General features: G+C 31.0%; 1 protein-coding gene across 1 annotated transcript; it reads right to left on the bottom strand.

Annotated features, from left to right (window-relative positions):
* Window positions 1-6,665: 6,665 nt before the first annotated feature.
* Window positions 6,666-10,347, bottom strand: LOC111915980 (cold-responsive protein kinase 1). Its single transcript, XM_023911610.3, has 8 exons — window positions 9,901-10,347; window positions 9,017-9,411; window positions 8,749-8,877; window positions 8,435-8,565; window positions 8,033-8,243; window positions 7,723-7,954; window positions 7,428-7,581; window positions 6,666-7,249 (listed from the first exon to the last, which is right to left on the bottom strand). Exons 1-8 carry the CDS (start codon window positions 10,308-10,310, stop codon window positions 6,935-6,937), a joined length of 1,977 nt encoding a protein of 658 aa, XP_023767378.2. The 5' UTR covers window positions 10,311-10,347; the 3' UTR covers window positions 6,666-6,934.
* Window positions 10,348-13,704: the final 3,357 nt, after the last annotated feature.

Raw genomic sequence — 13,704 nt, 5'->3', positions numbered from 1 at the left:
CTTTGACTTTCACCGTTGAATTTTTGACCAATTTGACTTTAGTTAAACTTGAGTAGAATTGATAATAATAATAACATATAAAGACACCATTCCCAGGTGTACAGCTACTTGAAATTCATTTACCAATTAAGATTCACAATTGCTCATTACTCAACTCATCGTACTCTCTTTCTAAACTTACTCTCTTTCTTTCTCCCACTCTCTGTACTCTGTTTATACTTATTCTCTTTTTTTTTCTCTTTAATCTCTTTGTACTTATTCCATCTCTCTCTCTCTCTCTCTCTCTCTCTTTATATATATATATATATATATATATATATATATATATATATATATATATATATATACTCGTACTTTTTTTTATATACTTTTTCGCATATTATATCTCTCTATCTCTATAGTCACAATATTTCATTCTCTCTCTCTCTCTCTCTATATATATATATATATATATATATATATATATATATATATATATATATATATATATACCCCCTCTAAACTCACACAAACATATACACACATACTCTCTCTCCCCTATCTCTATGTCTGTCTGTTTGCCTCTCTCTCTCTCTCTCTTTATACTGACACTCACCCTCTCTATATACACATACTCTTTCTATCTCTCTACACTCACACTTGCTTTATCACTATACTCTCTTTGGACTCTATACTTATACATTATGATCTATACACTCATAAACTCTGTTGACTCTCATACCCTCTCTGTTTCTTTAAATCTAAATTATACTAACTCATTAATTCTTCTAACGATACTCTAACATATTTCTTATTAATACTCGTTACTTAAATCTTTTAGTAATATACAACTATATATATCAACTATATTCACTCATTAATGATTCTTTTAGTACTTTTATTTATATTTTGACTGTACTTGTTAAAAATTTATTACTTCGCTATGTATTTTAATTATACCCATCTGTTTACTCAAATAGTAATAAAGTACTATAATTCTCAATTACTATTTTTAATGACTTGTGTAATATTAGACATCTATAATTCTAGATTATAACAAATTCTCAACTCATATGATATTAATAAATTACAATTTAAATATTATATGATTATACACAATAATTATCACATATATGGATATCATTAATCTAGCGAAAGGTAAGGTTACTCACTTGGTTAGTTAGTGAAGTCTAATTATTATTCTGACCTCCATTTCCAATGCATAACTTGTCCAAACCTATTTAGACAATACACTAAGTTCATTAGAACTTATCTAATCTCATGACAATGTTAGTCACAATGACCAATTACCCAATCACTAACCAGGCTCGGTAACCGTTTGTCACTAAACTAGTTAAATTTTGAAAAACAATCATCTAATGACATAACCTCGCAAGCCGTTAGCCTAACCGAAAAATCATGGTAAACACGCGTGTATAACTCTTACTGATTAGATTAACATTTAACTAATCACCGGGTTCGTGATAACACCATATCACATAATCCCGAACACATACTCGGGTCTAACAACCCTCTATGAAATATCACATAAAAGTAATTATGTAATAATGGGATAAAAGATACATCAACTAATCTTGTAACTTAACCCTCATATCCCCTATACACTAGCATAAATCTTTGGTTATAATCCTTTGGGAATACCTCTCGAGCCACTCTCCCGACCGTGTGTTCCGAAACACTCAAAACGACAAAAATTGAAAACTATTTCTACCGCTTGGTCTTCGCGCCGAGTTATGCGTTGTTCTTGTTTTTCACCACATATTCCATCTTTAAGCCGAGTGTATTTTAGCAGTCGAAACGTGTCTCATGACTCTGCTCACTCTCGCGTTGCATAAGTTAACCTCTATATTGCGTTTACCCGAGACTTGAGCATTTGACTTTTGACTTTCGTTCAATTTCTCAAAATAGCAACGTACTTTAATCTAAACTTCGAACAACCATAACTTTCTCATACAAAATCTATTTTTTCCAAACTTTATATCCACAAAATTATCTGAGGGTGAACTATAGTTTTCATCCATTTTATCTTGATTACCCTTAAACATTAATGGCTATTACGAAAAAAAGGCGCTACATCCCCCACCACCACAATCACCACTGCCACCACTACCTCCGTCGCCTAGTGTTACCATCACCACCACATCCGCCACGTCTAGAAGCGCCACCTCCACCACTACATCTCCGCAACCAACCAACATAATCATATGTCAATAATTACTTATAAACAGAGATATATGAATAATTATATAGAAATATACCACTTAATGTTCATATAGAAATATACTTAATTTTATATTCACATACGAATAATACATCTCCCGTTGCGCCGATATATATATATATATATATATATATATATATATATATATATATATATATATATATATATATATATATTATATTCAATATTTACTAGTATTTCATTTATGAAATATTACATTTATAATTACTATATATATATATATATATATATATATATATATATATATATATATATATATAAATTATAAATGTAATATTTCATAAATGAAATACTAGTAAATATTGAATATAATAATATAATTAGTAAAATAAGAAATATTTAACATTTAATTTCATTTATAAGGTAGATTGGAATATTGTTGAATGAGAAAGATATATATATATATATATATATATATATATCTTTCTCATTCAACAATATTCCAATCTACCTTATAAATGAAATTAAATGTTAAATATTTCTTATTTTACTAATTATATTATTATATTCAATATTTACTAGTATATATATATATATATATATATATATATATATATATATATATATATATATATATATATATATATATATAACTTTCTCATTCAACAATATTCCAATCTACCTTATAAATGAAATTAAATGTTAAATATTTCTTATTTTACTAAGTATATTATTATATTCAATATTTACTAGTATTTCATTTATGAAATATCAATTTATAATTACTATATAATATTTTATTGCTCTTTCATTTATATACAATACATATAATAGTTTTTTTTTCATACTTTTTATTTCAAATAACGATTTGGCATAGTTGTATTTATTTTGTGTTATTCACTATTATAACATAGGATGGTTTATGATTTGAAAAATATCAGTTACATATATATAATATAAGGACAATTTAATAATGGGTTTTAAGATAAATTAGTTAAATTTGTAATAACGGTATTGGAACATGGTCATCTAGTTGATCATATTTTAAATGTGTTGAAACCTTTTCTTAATCTTGGTAATGAATATCTTCCACCTTGTGAGATGTAAAAGGATAAACAAATTTGTAAGTCCATATATCAGACAACATAAGTCATATATACTTTGTGATTTAATCTGTCTTGATGTCTGGGGTTTGTATAACTCCCATACCAAGGGTGGCTTTAGTATTTCTTGACTATTATGGATAATTTCGTAAGGGATGTCATGGTCTATTTGATCAAATCTAAGTATAATGATTTCTATTCATATTATGTGTTTTATAATTTCTTGAGTAACCATTTAACATATTGGTTAAAATAGCAAGTTTTGATAATGGGATAGAGTTTGTTATTTCTTATAAGTATTTTTTTAATGAAACTAAGGGTATTGTTCATAAAACATTATGTGCTTATCCTCCACAATAGAACATATTTGTGAAGAGTAAGCATAGATATCCTTAAATATTGCACGTTTATTACTTTTTCAGTAGTGGAAAAATGTTTTCCACGAACGTTAGGGGTGGGAGGTGGTTATTTTGACTTCTAAATTTCTTATAAACAAGATGCCTTCTTCAATTTTAAATAGATTATCTCATTTTCAAATGATTTACTCCAAAGTTGATAATTTTACATATGTATAGGTATCTATGTTTTGTTTTTCAAGGACGTGAAGTTTTATGAAAATATTTTTCCTATTAGAATGCAAACCTCTATTCAGAATAAATATATAGTCTGATTCAATGAATATGTTATTTTTTTTATTTATTTGGCAAACAAAGTCTGAAGACTCTGTTTCCTATGATGATTTTCTTATTTATCATCCCTTGAATGATACACTTGAACTAGGTAGGTCGGGTGAGATCAAATATAATGATTGTGCTAGTACAGTCCATCCTTTATATTCTACTTTAGTAAGTTATCAGGACTAATTGACTTTTGTGCAGGAGGGACTATTTTTTCGGAGGAAACTAGTCATGAAATCTTTGAGCCTTCTGGGAGTGATTCTACTGCATTTACAAGAAGGGAATCTAGATTACCTGCTAGATTCCATGATTTTATTAGTGAATGAAAACACAAATATGGAATCGAAAAGTCTGTTAATTACTTTTTCTTAAATGTTGAATTTTTTTTTCTTTATGTCTAATCTTAATAGTATTGTTGAACCTCTTACTTATAATGAGTCTTCTTCTGATCTAAACTAGGTTGCTATAATGAATGATGAAGTGATAACTTTGTATAGGAATAAAACATGGGTAATAACATATCTTCATCCAAATAGTAAACCAATTGGGTGTCGATGGGTTTATAAAATTAAATATAAATCAAACGGTGAAATAGAATGATACAAGGAAAGGTTGGTTGTCAAAGGGTATAATCAAAAGGAATGTATCTCTTATGAGGAAAAAATTTCACATATTGCAAAGATGGTGACGGTTACGGTAGCTACAATTTGTTATGTTAACAATAATTCAGGGTTTATTCCAACTTAATGTAAATAATGTTCTTTTGTATAATAAACTTAATGAGGAACTTTTTATGATATTGCCATAAGGTATCACCCTAAAGGTGATAAACATGTTTGTAAATTGCATAAATCTTTATATGGTCTTAACCAAGATCCTAGGAAGTAGAATGAAAATCTTTATTTTGCCTTGTTTTATGTTGTTTTGGTACAGAGTGTTATTAAAATGGATAAAAGTGCTATTGCTGTTCTACTTGTGTATGTAGATGATATTGTGGTAACTGTAAGCAATATATGTGGAATAAACAAAGTACAAGAGTTTTTGAAATAAAAAATTTCGATTAACAATTTTGATAAGTTGAAATTTTTCTTAGGAATAGAGGTTTTTGATACAAGTGTTGGTATTTGTTTCACAAAAAGAAAATATTTTCTTAAATTATCACCTGAATTTGGAATGTTAAGATGTAAATAAGTAAAAACACCATTTGATTCTAATGTGTTGATTAGTGTTGATGCTGATAAATGTGATAATTCCTTGAAAAATATATATGTTTATAAAAAAATAATTGGGAAATTAGTCTACCTAACCATAACTAGATCTGATACATCTTTTATTGTGCAAAATTTGAGTCAATAATGCACAGTCCTAGAAAGTCACACTTAAACCTTGCATTACATGTCCTAAATTTTCTAAAACAAAATCAAAGTAAAGGTGTGCATATTTTTAAATTAGGAAAAACGTGTTTAAATTCCAAAGTGGATGTTGATAGGACAAGATGCGTATCTACGTGTAGGTCAGTGACTAGGTATTATCTATTTTTTGGTCAATCTATGAATTAATGGACGAGTAAGAAGCACAATGCTCTTTCTTGTTCTTCCATGAAATTAGATTATAGCTCATGGTTTTGTAACATGTGAGTTAATGTGGGTTTTACAATGTTTCTTTGATTAGGTATAATAATATTAATTCCATATAATGTTTTTGTGATAATAGTTCTACTAATAAATTAGCTTTGAATCCTATTTTCTATGAAATAACCAAACATTTTTGAAGTTGATGTTCATTTTATAAGAGAAAAGGTGTCAAAAGGAGTATTAAAAATGGTTAAGAATGAATCAGAAAATCAAAGGGTTGACATTCTTGCCAAACGGTTGATTTCTAGTCAACTTGAATTTTTAAGCAACAAAGGAAACTATTTGATCCCTGTTCAAAAACTGATGATATGCATGTGAAATAACTTTAGTGGCTAAATGTAGGATAAAATAGAAGGTAGAAAATGACATTTACTCAAAGTAGATTCGTATGTTGTTGCAGCTTGTACGCTGAGCTTGAGAAGACGCCAAAGTTGAAGAAGTGCTAGGGACGTCATAAATTATCAAGTAGCTGACACATGTGGATTGGGGCTAGCTAGATTATCCAGAAGATAAAAAGTGACAGACAGGTTGTATATGACTTGAACTACATCTAACATCTGGTCATATCAGGTGTATTAAGTGTGTAGAGAGTCATTTGGTCAATCAATCAGTTTAATCATTCTCTCTATTCTCTTGTTAATATAAGATGTATTTTTCAAGTTAGGGATTGATATAATTCACTTCTAATAGGTCATTTATATTAGCTAATCTTATATGCCTAAATTGATAGGAAGTTTGTGAATGATAGATCGTTGTTTTGTAGCGAGATTTTTGTTTTGTAAAAGTATTCAGTAATAAATCTATGATTTTATAGTACTTATCATTCATTTAAATTCATTTTGAGTAATCTTTTCTTCTTATTGGAACTTATGATTATATTGATAGAGTTTGTGATTACAAAACGTTTGCGAGGCAAAAATAGACATGGATGATTGAAGAAGTTTATATTAAGCCTATTTTAAAATCCAATTTTTTAGGCCATCCATATTTAATTATTCCAAAGAAAATAAAAATTGTCACAAAATGGTGTAGATATTTTACAAGACCTTAAAGGTGATGATTTAAATATATTCCCCTCGAACAAAAGAAAAGAAATATACGGTTATAAAGCCCAATTGTTCTTATCATTATACATCTCATACTACATATGTAATATAATTTAGATTCTTATACGATCTTATATAACATATACTCATTCTTTTCCAGACAAAAAAGATTATGGATGGAAAAATCAACACAATAATAACCGCTACCATTCATGAGTAATACTTTCTCGAATGAGTTGTGATGTTATTAGCACCATATTGTTGTTGCTAAATCACCATACAAAATGGAAATCTACCGACCTGAAAATTGAACAGTTGATGTAGTGGCATTTGATGTTGTTGATGGAGTAGTATATGTACTAGCGTCTAGTGAAATAGATACATGAGGTTCCTTATATGTAGACGTCATTGGGGATATTTGCTCTGGTGATCTGACGTCACTTAAAACCAAAACTACTTCAGACATTGATGGTCTTGTTGAAGCGGGTGATTGAGTGCACATCAAGGATAGCTCTATGATTTTCTTTACATCTTGTAGATATTCAGTTAGGTCTAGTTTAAGATCACATAGATTCTCAAGTATTCCATTCTCGTATAGATTCCATGCCTATCATACACAATAAGAAGAACAAGATTGTATAAAATATATATTTCAAATTATTCAATATATGGTTATATGATTATATTTTTTTTGGCTTCATCGATCTACTTGTAGACAAGACTCATGAGATATGGACCCAAGTAAAAGATATATGCCAAATATAGTATAACTTTAAGATACTTACGTAATCAACTAAGTTGTTTACAACAGATCCATTTCCTATGCCTTCAGTGCAACTCCTCCCACTAATAATTTCAAGGACTACAACTCCAAAGCTGTACGTATCTACTTTCTCAGATACATGTCCATTGATTGCATACTCTGGCGCTACATAGCCACTATAAATTATATCATACACGATTAGTTAAAAGGAATTAAATACATTAGTAAAGAAGAAGTCAAATACATACACAAAGAGAACTAGAAAAGATGTTCAAATTGGTAAGGAGACTACTCTAATTATAGGTGAATGAACTTACCATGTCCCTGCAACTTTGGTGCTGATATGCGTCTTGTTTTCTGGTAACAGTCTAACCAAACAAAAGTCTGAAATTTTTGGTTGAAACTCATCATCAAGCAGAATGTTGCTCGATTTAATATCTCCATGAACGACTGTGACATGGTATTGTTCATGTAGATATGCAAGTCCTCTTGCTATTCCAAAGATTATTTCAAACCTTTGTTTCCAATTTAGACTCCCTCGTTTTTCACCTGCCATTTGTAATTAGATCGAATGTCAGGTATCATAACTACATGAATTCGTCAGCTAAAGGCATGCTTCCAACTCACCATAAAGGAAATTATCAAGGCTTCCGTTTTCCATGAATTCTTGAACAAGAAACATGTGCGGGTCTTTGTTACAGTATCCAAGAAGGCGCATAAGATGACGATGATGAACATTACTTATGATTTTAAGTTCATTATCGAAGTCTGTTTTTCGTCCTCTAGAAGACATGGATGTTTTCTTTATTGCAACTACTTCCCCGTTTATTAGTGTCCCCTGATGTATATCAAAAAAATTATAAGAAGACGAAATGTCTATTTATACTATAAAGGAATATATATATAGATATATATATATATATATATATATATATATATATATATATATATATATATATATATATATATATATATATATATATATATATATATACAATTATATAGGATAATAAAAACTAATACAAATACCTTATAAACCTCTCCGAAAGCTCCTTCTCCAAGTTTGTGCTCTATACTAAAATTATTAGTTGCGATAACTAAATCATTGAAGTTATAAACCATGGGGCCTTGCAGCAATTCAGTTGCTCCGGTCGACTTATCTGTGAAGTCGAAACCTCAAATATATTACAAACCACTAACCATGTACGTACGTAGTAAAGATACATTAAGATAATAAGTCATTCCATTTTAGAAACATGTTAAGTTGATGTACAAGTTTAGTATAAATGATTCCCAAAATTTCATACCATACATTTGTAGAAGTGGAGTGCATAAGTATGTACCTTGTTGGTGATCACTCGACTTCGTAGACACATGCCACAAGAGATATACAACTACAAGTACAATCAACATAATGGTGACACCTCCAAGAACTCCTCCTATAATAGCTCCTTTAGGGATTGAAATTCGTCCTGGTATATTGTACATCACATAAATCATAAACGAATATATTGCAAACAACATAGCTACTCAGCTGAACTATCTTTAACTATAAATATCTTACGTAAAAAACGAATATATTAAAAGTTATGCCTAGGAAATAGGTCTTACCATCTTTTAGAAAGGGTGTTAAATCAATAGTCTGGTTGTTTCTAAAAAACGCAGTACTAGAGTACCTCATAAAGCATCCTGCATCAATTGCCCTTCCGAATGTATTAGGAAGACAACCTGATAAGGTTGTAGTTCTTACTGATAAACATTCCGCACAAACAGTTTGGCTTATGTTTACATTACATTGTGCAATTGCATATACAGCTACATTGTTGCCTTTAACTCGCCTTTCAGAGGCAGCATAGAAATTTGATGTTCTTGGTGTTGCAAATCGAAGGTCTGATAATAACTCTTTCACTGTTTCTTGAAATGCAGGCTGAGTTGATGTTTCGTTTCCACATACTCCGACATTTCCCCGAACATTAGCCTCTGTGTAGAAGTTAAAGTTCTCGTACCTTCAACAATTAATACAATGCAATGAAACACATAAAATAGAAACCATAAAGTAATGTATTTATCAGTAGAGTTTATGCTGATTAATTTTCATAAACCTGGGCAGAAGAGATGAGGAATATGATAATAAAAAAACTTGACATCAAGTTTGGTTTGTTTAAATTTAGTCTCCTTAATATTTGACCTAAGATTGCTCATGATCAAATTTCACATCCCTTGAGGATAATCCAACAAAACTTTACTTCAAGTCATGGAAGGAAACAAGACGTTTTTAATTAACTCGTATAAGGTTTTGGTGTTTTCTCAAGCAACCAAAAATACTAATTACCTAAGTTTCACAATATTAGAGTAGATTTCTAGATTTAGTTTTCGTCCGATGGAGTTGGTGGGACAAAATATAATAACAAACTATAACCTAAATTTGGTAATTATGATTTATGTATAAAAATGAAGTAGTAAAGAAAAAGAAGCTCATGAAAGGAACTAATTACCTAAGTTCACAATCGTCGTAGATAACACGGCCACCATTGACAATCCCACATACTCTCACACCTGTCACAGCTACGTCGAAACAGTTCAAACACTCTGCGGTGGAGAGATACCTCCTACATAAAGCAAGGCCGTATACTGAGTCACCGTTGATTATAGTCCGTGCAACAGCTTCATATACGGTGGCACTGGACAACTGCCGCCGGAGGCTAGAAATGGTGGTGTTGAGGTTCCTCGAAAAAAACTCTTCATTCAATACCCCATACTTACTGCAATAGCTTCTTATCAGAGTATTACTCCTCTTACTGGACTGTGAAGTCACCGTCTCCGCCATGATTACAAGTAGAATCACGGCCAACCAGCATATCATGAATCCCAAGCTTCCGATGGGTGTGTGAGTACGTTTTCCCATGGAAGAGAGTTAGAGAGAGAAAGAGAAAGAGAAAGATATGAATACCTTCCTATCCGCTAGCAGAAGAGTTATATGAAGTTTAGCTGTCACGTAAATTACTAGTTTACCCTGTTGACAAATGTATCAAACTACAGTTACGGAGGGCATTAATGTTATTTGAAATGATTGGTTGAACTCCAAATAAACTATTGGGACCTTGTGAATACATCCTTCAAGTTGACTAATTAGATGCGGCTTTGTTTTATTACATCAGTGTATACTTTTTTTTTTAAAGGATTCAACTGAATTGCCATGACGTATTTTATATTTTTCAAGGATATTGTCAATGTGTTTTTTTTTTCTTCTTAAATATTGCATGAGTATCATTTATACGTCAGAGCTACGATTAGCAAGTTCGCTGGTCACTTTTATTTTTAATTGTTAAATCTTTGGATTTATAACTCTGTTTTGATCACTAGAAAATATTTTACGCACAATTTACAAATTATAATTCTCTTCGTATATTTTCTAGCTGAAGTGTCAGTAAATTGTGTTTCGACATAATTATACGAAGAGAATCATCATTATTGAATTTTGTATAAACTTTGTTCTACTGATCAAATCATCTAATAATTAAGTTATGATTACAAAAAAACTGTAAGAATTAAAACTGAGCAATCTAAAAGTCAGCAAAACACAACTGCATCATACAGTTTTTTCCAAGCATGTTTGTTGGAAGCCGTCACTAATGGATTTATGGATAGATTAAATAATGTTGGAAAAACACATGGCTAAATTGTTGATGATTTTAGTGTTCTCAACATATTTTAGTGTAGTTATTATTAATAATATTGAGATATATTGACATCTATTTACTAATCAAGACAGGAGGTGTGAATTGTACACTCTGAGTGATAAATGTGAACTCGAGAATACGAGGGTCTGCTGGTAAAGCCCCCTGGGTGCAGGGTTCTAAGGGGTTACGCCCCTGGCAGGTCTAGGGTTGCGCCCCTGTCGGGGTCTAGGGGCAACGCCCTTTGTGGGGTATAAGGGGCAGAGCCCCTTGTCGTGGGGATTGGGCAGCGCCCCGAAAGCTAAATGAATTTTTATATTTTGAAAGGGTTCAGCCACACAAATTCCCGCCAAAACTAGTAGTGATATCATGATGTTACCATAAATTGGTTATGTCATAATAACCTACTCATTTTAGCGCCAAATGCATATAACTTCCATCAACCAACTTTCAACCGATATTTTATCATCTATTTAAGGATGGTTGAAGTTCTAAAATTCGGTTGGAACATAGATATGCACGAAAATAATTCGTCTGATTCTATCTATCTATTAAACAACACAAAACAACAAAGTATTTTTAGTATGTTAGATTTAGAAGTGGTCTGACTTCTAAATTGTTATTCTTTGTATTATCCCAAATCTGATTTCGTGATACCCCAAGCTATAGGGTCGAAATTTAGGGCAGCGCCCTGAAAGCTAAATGAATTTTTATATCTAGAAAGGGTCCAGCCACACAAATTTCCGCCAAAACTAGTAGTGATATCATGATGCAACCATAAATTGGTTATGTCATAATAACCAACTCATTTTGGCGCCAAATGCATGTAACTTCCGTCAACCAACTTTCAACTGATATTCTATAATCTATTTAAGGATGGTTGAAGTTCCAAAATTCGGTTGGAACATAGATATTCACGAAAATAATTCGTCTGATTCTATCTATCTATTAAACAACACAAAACAACAAAGTATTTTTAGTATGTTAGATTTAGAAGTGGTCTGACTTCTAAATTGTTATTCTTTGTATTATCCCAAATCTGATTTCGTGATACCCCAAGCTATAGGGTCGAAATCTAGGGCAGCGCCCTGAAAGCTAAACGGATTTTTATATCTAGAAAGGGTCCAGCCACACAAATTTCCGCCAAAACTAGTAGTGATATCATGATGCAACCATAAATTGGTTATGTCATAATAACCAACTCATTCTGGCGCCAAATGCATGTAACTTCCGTCAACCAACTTTCAATTGATATTCTATAATCTATTTAAGGATGGTTGAAGTTCCAAACTTCAGTTTGAACATAGATATTCCCAAAAATATTTCTTCTAATTCTATCTATCTTTTCAAGAATACAAAACAACAAAGTATTTTTCAGTATTTCAGATTTAGAAGTGGCCTGACTCTTAAATTGTCATTCTTTGGATTATCACAAATCTGATTTCATGATACCCCAGGCTATAGGGTCGAAATCACAGATCGTGCAAAGTGATTGCAATCACGATCCTAGAAATATCCAAGTAAATTAATATTCTTAAGACCCCAAAATTCTAACAATTAAAATCTTTGATTTGTGATGAATATCAATGTCAGAATTTGTTAAAGACATGACTTCCAAATTCGGGAAGTTGGATAATTTGAACGCAATGAATTTCATTGTTGGTAAAAGAAGATGCATTTCCTTCTTACTATACTGATAGTTGTTCACGTTTTAAGCACTCCTACACCAAAACCTATTGAGGATGAACCCCTTAAACATACCAAAAGAAGATAAAAATGGAAAAATAATGATTATATCTATTGTGGTCACATTCCGAATGATATTTCTGACTCTCTCTTTAACGTCTATCAAAATCTTTAATCTGCAAAAGATCCGTGGGATGCCCTTGAGTCCAAATATATTCCTGAGTAATTTTTTGTCAGTAATTTTAACAATTACAAGATGGTGGATTCAAGCCCTGTCATGGAAAAATATAATGAACTCATGAGGATTTTGGGAAAAGTTGAACAGCACAAGATACAATTGGATGGATCTATTTTCTGTCTTAAATGTTTTTGACAAATGGCCCCCCATCATGGAAAGACTTCAAACACACACTGAAACACCAAAAAGAAGAGTTGTCTCTGGTACAACTTGGCAGTCACTTGAGAATTAAAGAGGGTTGTCGGGCTCCAGAAAGTGGCAAAGGAAAGGAAAAGGAAGTTCCAAGATCTTCTATAAACATGGTGGAAGATGACAAATAATTTAAAAATAAAAAAGGAAAAAGGAAGAAGAAAGATGACCATTATAAGAGTTCAAATAAGAAAGCAAAACTTGTGTGTTGGAATTGCAACAAAACCAGTCACATGAAGCAAAATTTTCGTTTCAAGAAGAACAAAATAGAGCAAGCACTTCTGGACAAGGATCAAATGATAAATGTCGAAAACCACAAGGTCAAAATTTTATTTCTGAAAAATATACTACTGTTATATATCATGTAACGCTTATTCCTGAATTATTTTATATTCAAGATGATGATCATGCATGGCGGATAGACTTGGGGGCGATGATTCATGTATGTAAATATCACTCTTAATTTTAGGATTATAAAGTAGTGGATGATAGATTAACGTTGTACATGA

This window comes from Lactuca sativa, chromosome 2 (assembly GCF_002870075.4).
Source record: "Lactuca sativa cultivar Salinas chromosome 2, Lsat_Salinas_v11, whole genome shotgun sequence".
Classification (NCBI taxonomy): domain Eukaryota; kingdom Viridiplantae; phylum Streptophyta; class Magnoliopsida; order Asterales; family Asteraceae; genus Lactuca; species Lactuca sativa.
Note: the sequence above shows the minus strand (reverse complement) of the source record. Positions and strands in the feature narration are given on the sequence as shown.

Excerpts from the sequence above, each read along its gene's own strand:
- LOC111915980 (XM_023911610.3), bottom strand. The coding sequence starts at position 10,310 with ATGGGAAAACGTACTCACACACCCATCGGAAGCTTGGGATTCATGATA. Across the intron at positions 8,244-8,434 it reads CTTTCGGAGAGGTTTATAAG|GGGACACTAATAAACGGGGA; the intron begins GTATTTGTATTA and ends GATATACATCAG. Across the intron at positions 7,250-7,427 it reads TAAACAACTTAGTTGATTAC|GCATGGAATCTATACGAGAA; the intron begins GTAAGTATCTTA and ends TGTGTATGATAG.